A 13467-nucleotide genomic window follows, 5' to 3' on the forward strand; every position below is an offset into this window, starting at 1 on the left:
GCAGTTTTTATTTTCAGAACACTTTGTGAACATGTTTCAGTGCAAAATGGTAAACTGAATACACATAGCCTGTTAAATCAAAGCCAAATACTATTCCCACTGAAGTCAATACAGACTTGCTGTTGACTTTAGTTGGGGCAGGATTGAGCCATTTATAGGACTCAATTCTCCTCTTATGCTGGTCAATGGTTACTCCATTGACTTCTGTGGTGTTACTTCTCATTTACAGCAATGTGAGATCAGAATCAGACTCTTAGCCTGTCAAACCTGTCGACTGACTTTGTTGTTAAGTTGTTTATTACAGTTAGAAACAACTGAATGCAAAATTCAAAGCTTACATTTTATATTAAAGTCTGACTACTCATGCAATAATCTTTAGCAAAATGTTGTATAGCTAAATTGCTTGTTCGCTAATAAAAATTTTTAAAGGCCAAATATGTTAGCGCAGATCACTTGGACAGGGCTAATAACTGGGAATGTAATGTTGTTTCCAAGGTTCAGGTTTGCAATCTGTTGCCATACAGCTTGAACTATTTACATACTGCTGAGTGAAAAAAGATGACTGGAAGCAAACAGCCAGGTTAGAGAGTGACCTTGGGACTCTTGAAACCTAGCTTCTGGTTATTGGACAATTTGTGCTTAAGACATAATGGAATGGTGCCTGCCACACTGCTCTCTGTGCATCCCCTGCTGGTCACAGTATGAATCTATTCAAGCCTTTTCAAAGATGCCATAAATACTGATGACTAATGAGAATAGAAGGGAAGAAAGAAATGAGAATGAAAAAAAGTTGAATGAAAACCCTGTGTCTCTCCTGACCCAGCCCCCTTTTGCTGCATTCTCCTCTTGTGGGTGAAGTGGTCTGTGAGATAAATTAGTGCTCGAAGTACGAGAGTCGGGGGTGGAAACTGAAAAAAAAAAAAAAAAAGTAATTTCTATTAACTTCATGTCTGGTTGGGTTCAGGGCCACTAGCTCTAATTCTTTAGAACCGACAAAATGCAGATATTTCACATGTGCTCAAACAGGAGAGTTCAAGCAAAAACATTATATTGTAATTGAATGTAGCTTAATTAATAAAAATAAATGCCATGTGGCAAGGATTAAATTTTACAATATAAAATTAAGCTATAATATACTCCAGTAAGTATTCTAAATACCGGTAGACAGATTGCATGCAACATTTTTATTTCATTTAAGAATCCAGCTGTATTTTGATTTTCACCCTTTCTCCCTATTTCCCCAAGCTTTGCTACCTCAGCCACAAAGATTCAGATCAGACTGAAATTTGAAATACTTCATCTCTTTTCAGAAGAGGACTTTCCCCTAAACAAATCTGATTAAAGCCCATTCAACATCTTTCTTTAAGTTATTCAAGTTTAAAAAATAGATGTTTCTTACTTTTTTGCAACTAAAAAACATCAGACTTTAAAACAATCAGTCTCCATAATAGAGATCATTAGCTTCTGTTAGTCTGAAATTTTAGACCAGCCAAGACAGCAAACATTAAAAATCTTGTACTTGAAGTGAGCATGTGCAGAGATGTTCATCTCTGGTTTCTGTTTAGCCAGCCTCCAAATGAGCTAGTAAAATGAAAGAACACATAATGTAGTTGTACAGCTTGGTTGAAACTCTCATTTTAACTGTTGACACATAGCTCTAGTTGTAAAGTAAATGTCCCTTATTCAAGCCACCTCACTGGCAGTTTCTGTTTCTTCCTCTGGGTATGTGCTAGGTTTGCAGCCAACCAAAACAAAAACAGCAATGAAACAAAACTTGTGTCACTAGGGCAATGTCTTGCTTTTGTACAGTCTGCTGAAAATCAGTCAACCGCAAATGAAATTTATGTTAAGGTGTCTTCAGAAAAGCATTTATGTCTCTGAGCAGTCAATCGCTAATGCACACCCTGCATCTTGTACCATCACCCTACTACTGGAGATGTATTTCAACTGAAAAACAAATGGCAATGTGTGTGTGTTACTTCAGATGCATTACAAGTCCCCCTGTGTATGAGGCTGAAGGAGATGTGGGAGGACTTGCTGGATTCCAGTTATTATAGGGTGGCCTCTGGGCTGTGTTAGGTCTTGAGCCATCCCACAAAACTGAGCCATGAACTGGACTGTAAAAATCAATGGGGCTGGATTGCAGTCCCAGCATTTTTTAGGTGTCAGCCAAGTTCAGATCACAAAAGTTAACTGCAACAAATCACTGCACTGTATCACTTAAAAATAACACTTAATATTCTGACACCATTCTGAAGGTCACTTCAATTAGCTAGGGAACACAGCAAGTTGCCTGCACTATACATTTCCACCCTTAGAAATAAAGGTAAGGTTCCTGGTGAAGACAGCCACATCTGTGAAGGCCAACAAAAATACACATTTTATTCCAATCATAAATATCATTTGGCGCCAGGTAAATATGCCCAAGTATATAACTGCCTCATCGTAAGTATTTGGCTGGAGTCAAAACACTGGTTCCAAAGGCACTTGGAGGCTATTCCGATGGAGTCCCAAACTCCATAGCTAGCTGTATAATGGGTACCAGTACCCCCAAAGAGCTGGGTTCATATTCTCCCATTCTTTGGGGAGATTTCAGCTCGAAGCTTTGTGGCTTGGGCACCTCTTGAATGCCACAGCTTCCTTTCTACCTCCTCTGAGATAACGCTCAGGGGACTGGTCTCTAACAAGCTCCTGGGAGGATGCACCCGAGGAGCGGTGTTCCCTCTGGGAAGCTATAAGAAAAACGGCTCAGGCTGCCTTACCACTCTGCCCGAAAACCTCTCGATGGCCCTCTTGACTTTGCCATAGGTGCCCTTGCCCAGGGTCTCCTGCAGCTCGTAGCGGTGCTTTAGGTTGTGCTTGTGATGATGCCTCTTCACCCCTTGCTGCTTCCTCAGCTCCGGCGCCGCCGTCACCTCGGAGGATGGAGCCTCTTCCGCCGGCTCCTCCAGGGCCGCGGCTCCCTTGCCGGCGGCGCCCGGCTGGGAGCCGCACGAGAGGCAGCGCTGGGGAGCGGGGCCGCGGCCAGCATCCAGCTCAGCGCCCTCCATCTCCGGCGGCGGCACGGCGCGGGGGGCACTCGCGGGAGCGCAGCCGCCGCCTCTCCGCTCTGCCCACATCTGCTGTGCACCAGCCCTTGCGCCGCTGGGGTGGGGATCCGCAGCGCCCCCGACCCCCTCCCTCCCCTCTCCTTCCTCCTCCTCCTCCTCCTCACCCCCCTCTCCGGCTGCTGAGGCACATTTGGCACTCGGGGAACAGGCGCCGCTGCAGCCCCGCTTGGCAAGTCCCCCCTCCGCCCCCCGAGGGGCAGGCAAGGCTCGGGGACAGCGGGCACCCGCTGGCGGGGAGCCCCTGGCTGGAGCTGTGCTGGGCAGCCCCTTCCTGGCCGGTGGCCCCGGGCTGGGAAGCGGCTCTGGCCGGGGGTGGCGGGGAGACCAGTCCCGTCTTTGTGCGGCCGCCGAGGAGACCGGCCCCGCCTGGCCCCTCACTCAGCCGGGCTGCCCGGCCTTGGGGGGGGGGTCCGGTATTTACAGCCCACGGGCCCCTAGCTGGCTGTCCCTGCCGCCGGCCCCGCCGCACATGTGCGGCTGGAAGGTGCCCTTCTGCTCCAGGCTATATTTGGTGGCGGAGGGTGCCCGGGCTGGGGCTGGGGCTGGAGCCAGCGGCGGGGCTAGGCGGCCGAGCCGCTCTCTCTGTGCAGAGCAGGCGCCGGAGCCTCCTCCTCATGTTCCCTTCAGCCCGGCCCTGGCTGTGGCGAGCAGCCGCTTTGCCGCGGCCGTGAGCGGAAGCCACAGTCCCTCCTCCGCCCCAGCTCCGCACATGCCCCGGGCAGCTCGCCGCCTGCCTCGCTCGCCTCCCTGCGGGCTTGGCTGGGTTTGGGAAGGGGCGGGCAGCGCCTAGCGGATTTGCAGGCGGGAGCCGCCCCTCTCCAGTGCAGGCGCTGAACGGGGGCGGGAAGCAGGCAGCCAGGCGTGGGGGGCGGTGGCTAGCCCCGCAGGTCACAAAGCGGGACTCTACGCTGCTCGCAGGGTGCGGTTGGCAATGCCCAGCCAGCCACTCAGCTCGCAGCCCAGCAGCCGGCGTGAAGCGAGGCCAGGACAAAAGCATGGCACAAAAGGGAGTCAGCTGGAACCTGCTGCTAAGGCAACTGAGATGAGGGGGCAGATGGACGGATACCAGGACAGACAGATAGGACAATGGAGGAACAGACAGATGCCACAGGCAGAGAGTGGGACAATAGAAGGACAGATCCCATGGACAGACAGGTACCCTAAGGGTGGATAGACAGGGTGCTATTAATTTTACTTTCATATAAGGATCTCTAGGCATTTACAAATTGGGTTCTAGTAAGAGAACTAGCTAGATTAGGCAGAGTACTGTGGACCACAGTTTCAAACACAAGGCATTTGAAGATTGCCTGTGCTATACAGGTGCAAACACATGCACATACAATTTAAATGGACTTACACCAAAGCATGCATAAGTGTTCAAATTTGACACTGCAAAAACTTGTGCGTGCACAGGTATTGGATTATTTAAAATGTGCACACCAATGTCAGAATTTTTATAGCACATCTTAGTGTTTGCACCTGCAACGTGCAGGCATAAATGTGTGCGTGCACAATTTTGTGTGCACAAATGCACACACACAGGCTTGAGAGAGGCCTAGAAGAAAATGTACCCATTTATGTCTTGCAGGCTTTTCCAAACAACTATTATATTCCCCAGTATCCTAACAGCTCTATATGATTTCTGTGTAACTGGAACTTTTAGAAAAACACTGGGCACACCCATCAGCTTTCTGCATTGGCGTTGTGCAGGACATATAATCCCTCTTATGATCCAGGCTAGTGTTTTTCACCTTTAAGAAAAATCTTTGGTTTCTGTACCCAAATTTTCCATGCAACCAGAGCCAATCTTTGGGCCTGCAGAGCCCTCACCCCTGGTTTGGGGCACCTAGAAATATAAAGGAGAAAATCAACTTTCTTTTCTTTTCTTTTTTAAGTAATTTTCTAGTCCTTTCCCTTGCAAAGATAGCCTAGAAAACGTAAACCAAAATAGATATGTCAACTGATTGCCAGGGTTGAAATTTTATCACTTATCTTTCCTAAAAATTGCATGTCCCCTGAAGCCTGGAGAGGGTGGGGGGCACCTCCTGCTTTTAGCAGAGGAGGGGGAGCTGTGTTGGCCCCTTACTTTATTCTCTGTTCAGCATGACTAGTTTGCTGGGCAGATACAAAGACCCAGGCCTCTCTGAGGTTACTGGCTCAGCATTTTCATCTTGCTGTCTGACAATAAGGTTCAGGCCTTTTCGAGGTTACCAGCTAAGTACCTCTACTTTGCTAGAATAATCACAAGGCACAGGCCTTTTGAATTTGCTGGTTCAGTAGTATTGTCTTGCTAAACTGGTGTCAATGTCTGTAACTTTGTGAGGTCACTAACTCAACCCTTCTTGCTTGCTGGGATGATGTTAAGGCACAGCTCTCTGTGCATGTACTGGCTCCACTTGTGTAATTGGCTGGGCTAATGCAAAAGCTCAGGACACTAGCTCAGCAGTGTTAGAATGCTGGGATGATGTCAAGGCACAGGGCTCAGTGAGGTTTCGGGATCAGCACCTCCAGCTTGCTGGGCTTATGTGAGAGCTTAGCTTTCTGTGAAGTCTGCCGATGCACCTCTAGCTTGCCGAGATAATGACAAGGAACGGGTCTTGGTGATGTTAATGACTCTGCACCCGTAGTTTAATGGACTGATGTGAAAGCACAGGTCTCTATGAGGTTATTGGCTCTGCAGCTTCATCTTAGGAGCAAAGGAATTGCCAGACTGGATCAGACCTGAGGTCCACCTAATTCAGTATCCTGTCTCTGACAATAGCCTGTACCAGATGCTTCAGAGGAAAGTATAAAAACCCCAGAGCAGGCAGATATGGAATAATGTGCCCCCTTTCATTGGGTCTCAGCCTCATCTCTAATGGTTAGAGACTGGTTTAAGCCCTGACACATGAGGTTTAATATCCCTTCCACAAAATTTATCATTAACAACAATAATCGTATGTTCTTGATATCCATATAAATGCCCGGTCCCTTTTGGAATCTTAAATTCTTGGCCTCATCAACTTCGGGTGGTAATCACACATTACACAACATGTATTTCCTTTTATCATTTTTTTAATTTCCCACCTTTTATTTAATTGAACAGCCCGTTGCTCCTGTGCTATGAGACAGGGAGAACAGAACCCCCGATCTACCTTCTGTAGATGAGTCATTTTATGGATTTTATCATGTCCCCTCTTATGTCTCTCCTTTCTAAGGTGAACAATTCCAATCTTTTCAATCTCTCTTCATAAGAGAGTTTTTCTATACCCAAGATCATTCTTGTCAACATTCTTTTAACCCTATCTAGTGCAGAAGGCTGATGGTAAAAAACAGGCCTTTTTGAGGTTACTGGCTCAGCACTTCACATTGCTTGGCTAGTATCAAGTAAAAGGACTTGTGAGCTCACTGGCTCAGGACCTCTAGCTTTCTTGGCTGACGATAAGGCTGAGCCCTCTGTGAGGTCACTAGCTCACTGACTTTAAAAAACCGGGCAGATGTGAACGCACAAATCTCTGTGAGATCACTAGCTCAACACCAATTGTTAAAGAAGATCAGTATAGCAGAGGAAGCTCACAGTTGTGGTGATGGTATGTTTTGAGTATTGACATCATGTGGAATAGCGACATTACATCATCTAGTGTGATGGGACATGGTGAAGAGAACGGGGGCAAAATAAATAAAAGTATCTGACTGGAGTCCATATCTCCGAGCAGGCCCTTAGCCAACCAAACAAATGTGCATGTGCACATGCCAAATGTGGCTCTGTGCAAGGGAACCCTTGTGCTCCAATCCACCCTCAATACCCTGCCTGGATGCCCTACTATGGAGTGTCAGGAGAGGAGAGGAAACTGACAGGACCATTACCCTAGATTCTTTCTATGGGAATGGGGAGGCAAGTGGCACAGTCTCCCTTTTCCTCTGGAGGCAGGAGGAGGGAGAGGAGGAGGCCGTAGACTCTCTCTTTTTCCTGCTCTGCCCCCTGGCCAACAGGGGCAGAGATTTGCCTGTAGAAATAAGGAAACAGGTAGGGGACTGACTCCCAGCAGGAAACAATTCATCCCATCATTTGTCATGTTGGTGCTATACCACACATAGGCAGTAAAAGCTCCACAAATTCCCTCACCAGCTCCTTCTGCTTCTCCAACTTCAAATTCTCCAACATGCTGAGTCCTCACTTCATTTGCCAGTGAAGAATCAAGAGGAGAGGGGATGGCTGAGCTCCCACAAGATCAGGAGAGGAAAAGAAAGGGAATGGGAACTCACCCTCTTCTTTGAGCAGAGAAGGAGGAGCTATGTTCCTAACTGGAATCCCTAGGAGGATGAAAATTCAATGGCCTGTGTTATTTGGATCAGACCATAATGGTCTCTTCTGGCTTTAAAATCTATCAATGTACAGGTTCCTCTCACCCAAACTTTTAAGTAAAATAAGTTAGCTAAGTCGGAGAGGAACTTCCAGCAAATCCTATTTCTGGGGCTATGCATAGTGGCCTGGACATGAGCTGATTATGTTTGAGAAGGTGTGGGAAGAAGTAAAAAATTGTTTTGCATGCCTGCCCCAAAATTCTTGGCCAACTTGGTGCAACCTCATTTGAAGCGGAATGGACCAAGATATATATTTCTGGCATAGTTTGGAGGAAAATAAGTTAATAACAAAGTTTAGAAAAATTGGGTCAGGTTCTCTCCTGCATCAAACTTGGCTGAGTGCAGGAGAGAGGGCAGGCTATTAGGGAGCAATTACAACTCTCTGACTGTTCTTCCCTGTGCAGCGCCAGCCCTGGCTCTGCTAAAAGTTACCGCAGTCTAGGGCTTGTCTGCCAGCTGAAAATTGCTGGAGGCAGGCAAGAAGCACTCCAGGCATACCTCCTCCCACCACTGGCATGCTTCTTAGGGCCAGGAGGGCAGGCTGGCATAGGAACTAGCTATGCCAGTCTCAGACTGACTGGGTGAATTCTTAGCTAACCAGATTCAGGGCAGTATCCAGAGCCTTTACACATCTTGAGCAGCACAGAGAGGCCAATTCCAGGAGAGAGAATCTGCCCATTGCATTTTGCTCCTGGAGGGTTATTAATCTTCACAAGAAAATGTTCTCTTTGACCTTCCCATAAGTATACACCATAATCACACTTATATGACTTCATATGTCATCAATAATTGTTATTTATTCTGAATGGACAGATATAAAATGTAATAATGCTCCAAACTAAAACTCCAAATTAAAAAATGTCTTTTCTTAATGGCATAATTAGATGCAGTATATACAATCATAAATACTATTCTCTGCTTTAAATTTCCACCCTATTGAACAAAAAGCTAGAGGGGCATTGAACAAATCAGATATGTAAATTACAGCTAAGATGTGGTGTACTGAATCTATCCACATGTAATAGCAATGACGATAGAGAATATGCCTTTCTATTATGGAATAAATATATAGCATGAGAGACACGAAGGTACCCATAAAAGATGAAGAATATCACAATATGGCAATATTTCCTTTCTGTTGTGGAAGTATTGTCAGCTTTATGGTCAGTTTTACATTTATGTCATTGTCAAAATTGAAAGTAACGAAGCAACAGCAAATCACTGTTCAGCAGCAGCAGCTGGTGTGAGGATACTGCCAGAGCCAGGTCACAGGCAGCCTGTGGGCATGCGGTGAGCTGCTTAGTATCTGGGTTGCACAGACAAAGATCAGTCTGTGGCAGCTCATCTCAAAACCACAGAGTCAGAGTCCATTACCAAATTGAGAGTGTGAGGCGAGAATCCGGGTCAGGCCGGACCAGGATCTTGCAGCACGGTCAGCAATGGTCCTACACCAAAGACGTTATACCAAGGTCAGGGTCAGGAACCAGGCCAAAGTTGGGAGTCTGGGATTCAGGTGAGTTACAACAAGTGGGATCTGAGGCATTGCTAGACAAACCCCAGAATGGGCTTTCTGATTTATATGGACTGTGCCAGCCAGTATCACAGAGAGCTGTCACTCATTCCCTTTAGGGCATGACTTCCTGCAGGGCTTAGCCTCTCAGTATTTCTCAGAGGCAACCCTACCTGGGTCCTTGGTAGTAATGAGGAAGCGGTTGCCCAGACCCTGCTTCTAGGCCTTTGGATTGTTATAGATACTGAGAAAGGAAAGCAATAAAATGGGTGTAGAAGATAATCTGATATTAATGCCTGTTTTAGACACTTTAGACATTCCTGATTATTCAAATAATTATGATTCTGAGTCAAATATGATTCTGCATGATTTTGGCCCTCTGTGTCTACAGAAACCAAGAGGGAGTTTTTCCACATTTGATATTCTGTTATGTACCATCTCCTTATTCTCAAATGGCCCAGTCCTCACCTTCACACCAAAGGAGATCTTGCCATTAACTTCAAAGGGAGTAGGATCAGGGCCCAAATTTGCAAGAAAACAGTAGACAACACCCATAAAAGCTTCCATACAAAACAAATATTCTTTAGTGCCTTATAAAATTAAAAAGATTAGCATTTAAGACCTATAATGGGAAAAGAGGAAATGTAAGGAGAGAAATTCCTTTATACTGTCAGCCATGTGGGACAAGAACAGTCTAGCCTAGTGGTAGAGCAGGCATCAGAGCTAGTTGTTGGAGCAAGGCATCAGGCACCAAGGACTAGGTTTGGCGTCAGTAGTCAGGTTTTGGAGCCAAGGGTCAAACTAGAAGGCAGGAACTGGCTACCAGAGTCAAGCCAGAGATCAGGAACTGGAGCAAGTAGAGGCAGCAAGAACAAGGTAACACAGGAGCAGTCACAGTGGTGATCATGAGCATTGAGCAGCCCGTAAGCTGCTGCTGGCTTAAGAGCTGGCGTGCTGGTCCCTCCAGCCAATCAGGTGGTGTGGCCAATCAGGCAGCCTGCTGCAGGCTAGCTGTGCTGATGAGGATGCTTGAAGACTAGCTCTGCTGCAGTCACTGATTCCTGACATTCATCCAGGAGAGGATTTGGTAATTCTGTAATGCTAATGGACCAACTTCTGCTCTTAATGGAAGACTTAAGTGGAGTTACTGTACATTTACACTGGTGTGAGAGCAGAATTTGGCCCCAGATCTATCTAAGGGTTTTAGACTGCCACCCATCATCGCAGTATCTGAGAGCCTTCTATGTAAAATCAAAAGCAATAGTAAAGAAGTAGAGACACTACTTGGGGGTGCATTTTTTTATTTTTTGAGGTGTGGGAGGTGTGTATTTGGTGTTTTAGACTGTTAATTTCCTTTGGTTTTGGTGTGTTGGGGTTTACTGGGTAGAAAGGGGTGTCAGTGTTGTTTCATTCTTATGGTGGGAAGGCCTTTTCAAAGAGGAAGGTTTTGCAGCATTTCCTAAAGATGGTCAGACTCTGGATTTGGCTGATCTCCTCTGGGATTTTCTTCTGTAGCCAGATCCCGTGGATCAAACATGCTTTGTGCCCAGGTCTCACACATCTCTTCCTGGGCTTTGTGATCAGCATTGTCCTAGAGGAGCGCAGTTCCTAGAGGATCGCAGTGCCACAACGGTTCATGAATTGAAATTCAGTCTTTGATGCAGCTGGGGTGGGGTCCATCACTTGCTTTGAACGTTATGACCAAAGCATTACACTAGCATTGAAAGCTGACTGGGACCCAGTGGAAGGACTTGGGCATGGGCCTGATGTGCTCACGGCAGCCTAACCATAAAGAAGGCAGGCAGCCACATTCAGCACCAACACTATGGGTCTGAAGTCTTCTAACAGACCCCAGGAGCTTACAGGAAGACACAGCCTAGACAAGATACAAACTTCCGGAGCAACATAAGGATACGCATACTATTAAAAATAAAAGTGTTGGATTTTATTTATTTATTTATTAGAAAATAGGGAGATCTTACCCAATGGGCATATTACTCCTATTCTACCATTCTGCATGTTAACTTACCCTTCCAGAATGGCCAATGGACACTAATGATACAAAGACATATCAGTGGTAGTTGTGGATGCTCAATACCTCTGAAAATCATCCCACTTATTTTAGTACCTAACTTTAGACACTCAAGTTTGAAAATGTTGGCCTAATGGCTTTCAACCTAATGTTTAAATCCTCTCATAAAAATACAGCATGTGGGTGGAATTATACATCAGAGGCATAGATTTTGATGTTTAATTCCTCTCATGTATTTCTGTGGGAGGAAATAAACATCAGAACTCAAAGCAATTTCCTACAAATTCTTCTTTTCAACACCAAGTGTTTTCCAATTATGTACATTATGTACCTTGCAGACCTGTTAAGTAAGTAGGTGTAATTTATACAGAATCACTTGTCTGGCCACAATCACAGTTAATGTTTATGAAGCGGGTATTATTATTACGGGAACTCATGGATACAATACAATGTTAGACAAGGATGTGTGTATACCAGAACTGATGGGCTGGTCTTCTACCGTTCAATCCTGCAAGATGCTGAGCACTGTGGTCCTGATCCTCAAAAACACTTAGCCATGTGATTAAAATTAATGAGACCATTCATACGCTTAAAGTTAAGCACATGCTCATGAATCATAGAGTTTAAGGCCAGAAGGGACCACTACATCAGCCAATCTGCCTGCCTGTACATAACAGGCTGCTAAACCCCACTCACTTACTTCTACATATAGGCAAATAACCTGGATTAGACTAATATACCACTATATTATTTTTGCTGGTTCAGGCTAGAGCTCACCACCAAGCGGGATCAAGCCCCTAAAGAGTTACATGTATGCCAACGTGAATATTCTTAATAGGGAAACCTAGCAACACACCTTCATCCTCCATTTAAATGCATTCTAATAAATGGATTTTTGGTAGGATGAAATGAAAACAGGGAAACCTGTTTCACTAAGTAACAGAGAATATCTCTTGGAAGCAGAGGTAGTTGGCATCTGTCACTTGCTGCAAATTACTGTGTATTATCTGCCCTGACAGGTCATATCCTATCCTGCACTTAAGTTCTTTATATAAATACTTCATAAAAATGATGAGATTCAAGATGAAGGATGTAATGTCAATATTCTTAATAACAATGTGTGTCTGTATATATATATAGTGTAAGGATCTATGGGCTTAGAACCCAGCTCTCTCACGCCTGGGACACTACCTATTCCCACACCACTATCTGCAGGCTAAGTCACGTTTTTAGCCTAGGAGCCCTGTAGAGCTGAGACACCACAGGCCATACCACCCAAAGGAACCAGAGCACTAGCACCCTGTGACCTTCTGATTGGGCCACTATTTAACCCTGGAGGGTGGCCCTGGAAGTTGGCTGGTAACCATGCAGATACCTGGTTTTCTATGATGCCACACCTCACCTTGCTGTCTGATTGCCAGTCTCTGACCGCAGCCTGACTCTTGCCTCCTGATTCCAGCCTGGTAACTATCTCTGGTCTCTGACCCTGACTCTTGTCTATTGATCCCAGCTCTAGCAATTATTCTGATCCCTGTTGCTGACTGTAGCCTTCTGGCTCTCTATGACTTTTGGACACCAGCCCAGCTGTGACTGCTTGGCAAGACAGCCTCCACCTGGGTCCCTTACACAGTGCTGCTTTCAGCTGTGTCTCAACTGGAATGTTTTGTATTTGTACTGTGTATCTTATTTCACCAATAAAGTAATATTTCAGTGAAATAATAAATGCCTGATCACAGAGATTTATGGGCCGTGAAAGACCACTGATGCTGAGGAGGAGTGGTTATGGGAAGAGGTTGCTGGGAGGCAGGGAGGTCTCTTGGCTATTTAGGCCGTGACTTCCATAGGTGTGTAATGGTGCCCACAGAAGATGGAGCCTAAGTCCATGAGACCTCTTTGAAAGGTCTAGTCTCAGTCTGCTCCATCAGGTTGAAATGGGGGATTAGAATACGAATACATTATCGTTGATTCTGATGAGTAATTGTTTGTTACTATTTTTGTCACAGGTTCTGCATGGGAGAAGCCAGTCATCAGCTGGATTTGGAAGGATCCCGTGCCTCAGTATGTACTTATTTATAGTTGTATCAGTGTAGTATCTGGGCACCTCACAACCATTCATGAAGTTAGCCTCACAACGGCCCTGTGAAGAAAGGGATTATTATCCCCATTTTATAGATGGGAAAACTAAGGTATAGAGAGGTTAAGGCCCCCCAGTTTTCAAAAGCATTCCCTAATTGTGGGTGCATCTGGTTTTAGGTGCCCTATGAAGACGCACAGAACCTGATTTTCAGAAGTGCTGAGCCCACCCAACTCCAGCGGAAGTCAGTGGGACTGCCACCTTCTCCCACTCCTCTCAGTTTAAGTGTTCTTTCAATGCCTATAAATCTCTATGATGACACAAGGGATTATTACTTTATTTAAATACTATTTTTACAGTGAAAATAAGATATACAGTACAAAGCATAAAACAATCC

General features: G+C 45.6%; 1 protein-coding gene across 1 annotated transcript in view; it reads right to left on the minus strand.

Annotated features, from left to right (window-relative positions):
- NUAK1 (NUAK family kinase 1) overlaps positions 1 to 3119 on the minus strand; it is a 59685-nt gene extending 56566 nt beyond the window's left edge. The window contains exon 1 of the mRNA XM_074941023.1: positions 2763 to 3119. Coding sequence (XP_074797124.1) covers positions 2763 to 3119 — 357 coding nt within the window. The remainder of the gene's footprint in view (positions 1 to 2762) is intronic.
- Between the last annotated feature and the right edge of the window lie 10348 nt (positions 3120 to 13467).

Source organism: Natator depressus, chromosome 1 (genome assembly GCF_965152275.1).
Source record: "Natator depressus isolate rNatDep1 chromosome 1, rNatDep2.hap1, whole genome shotgun sequence".
NCBI lineage: Eukaryota > Metazoa > Chordata > Testudines > Cheloniidae > Natator > Natator depressus.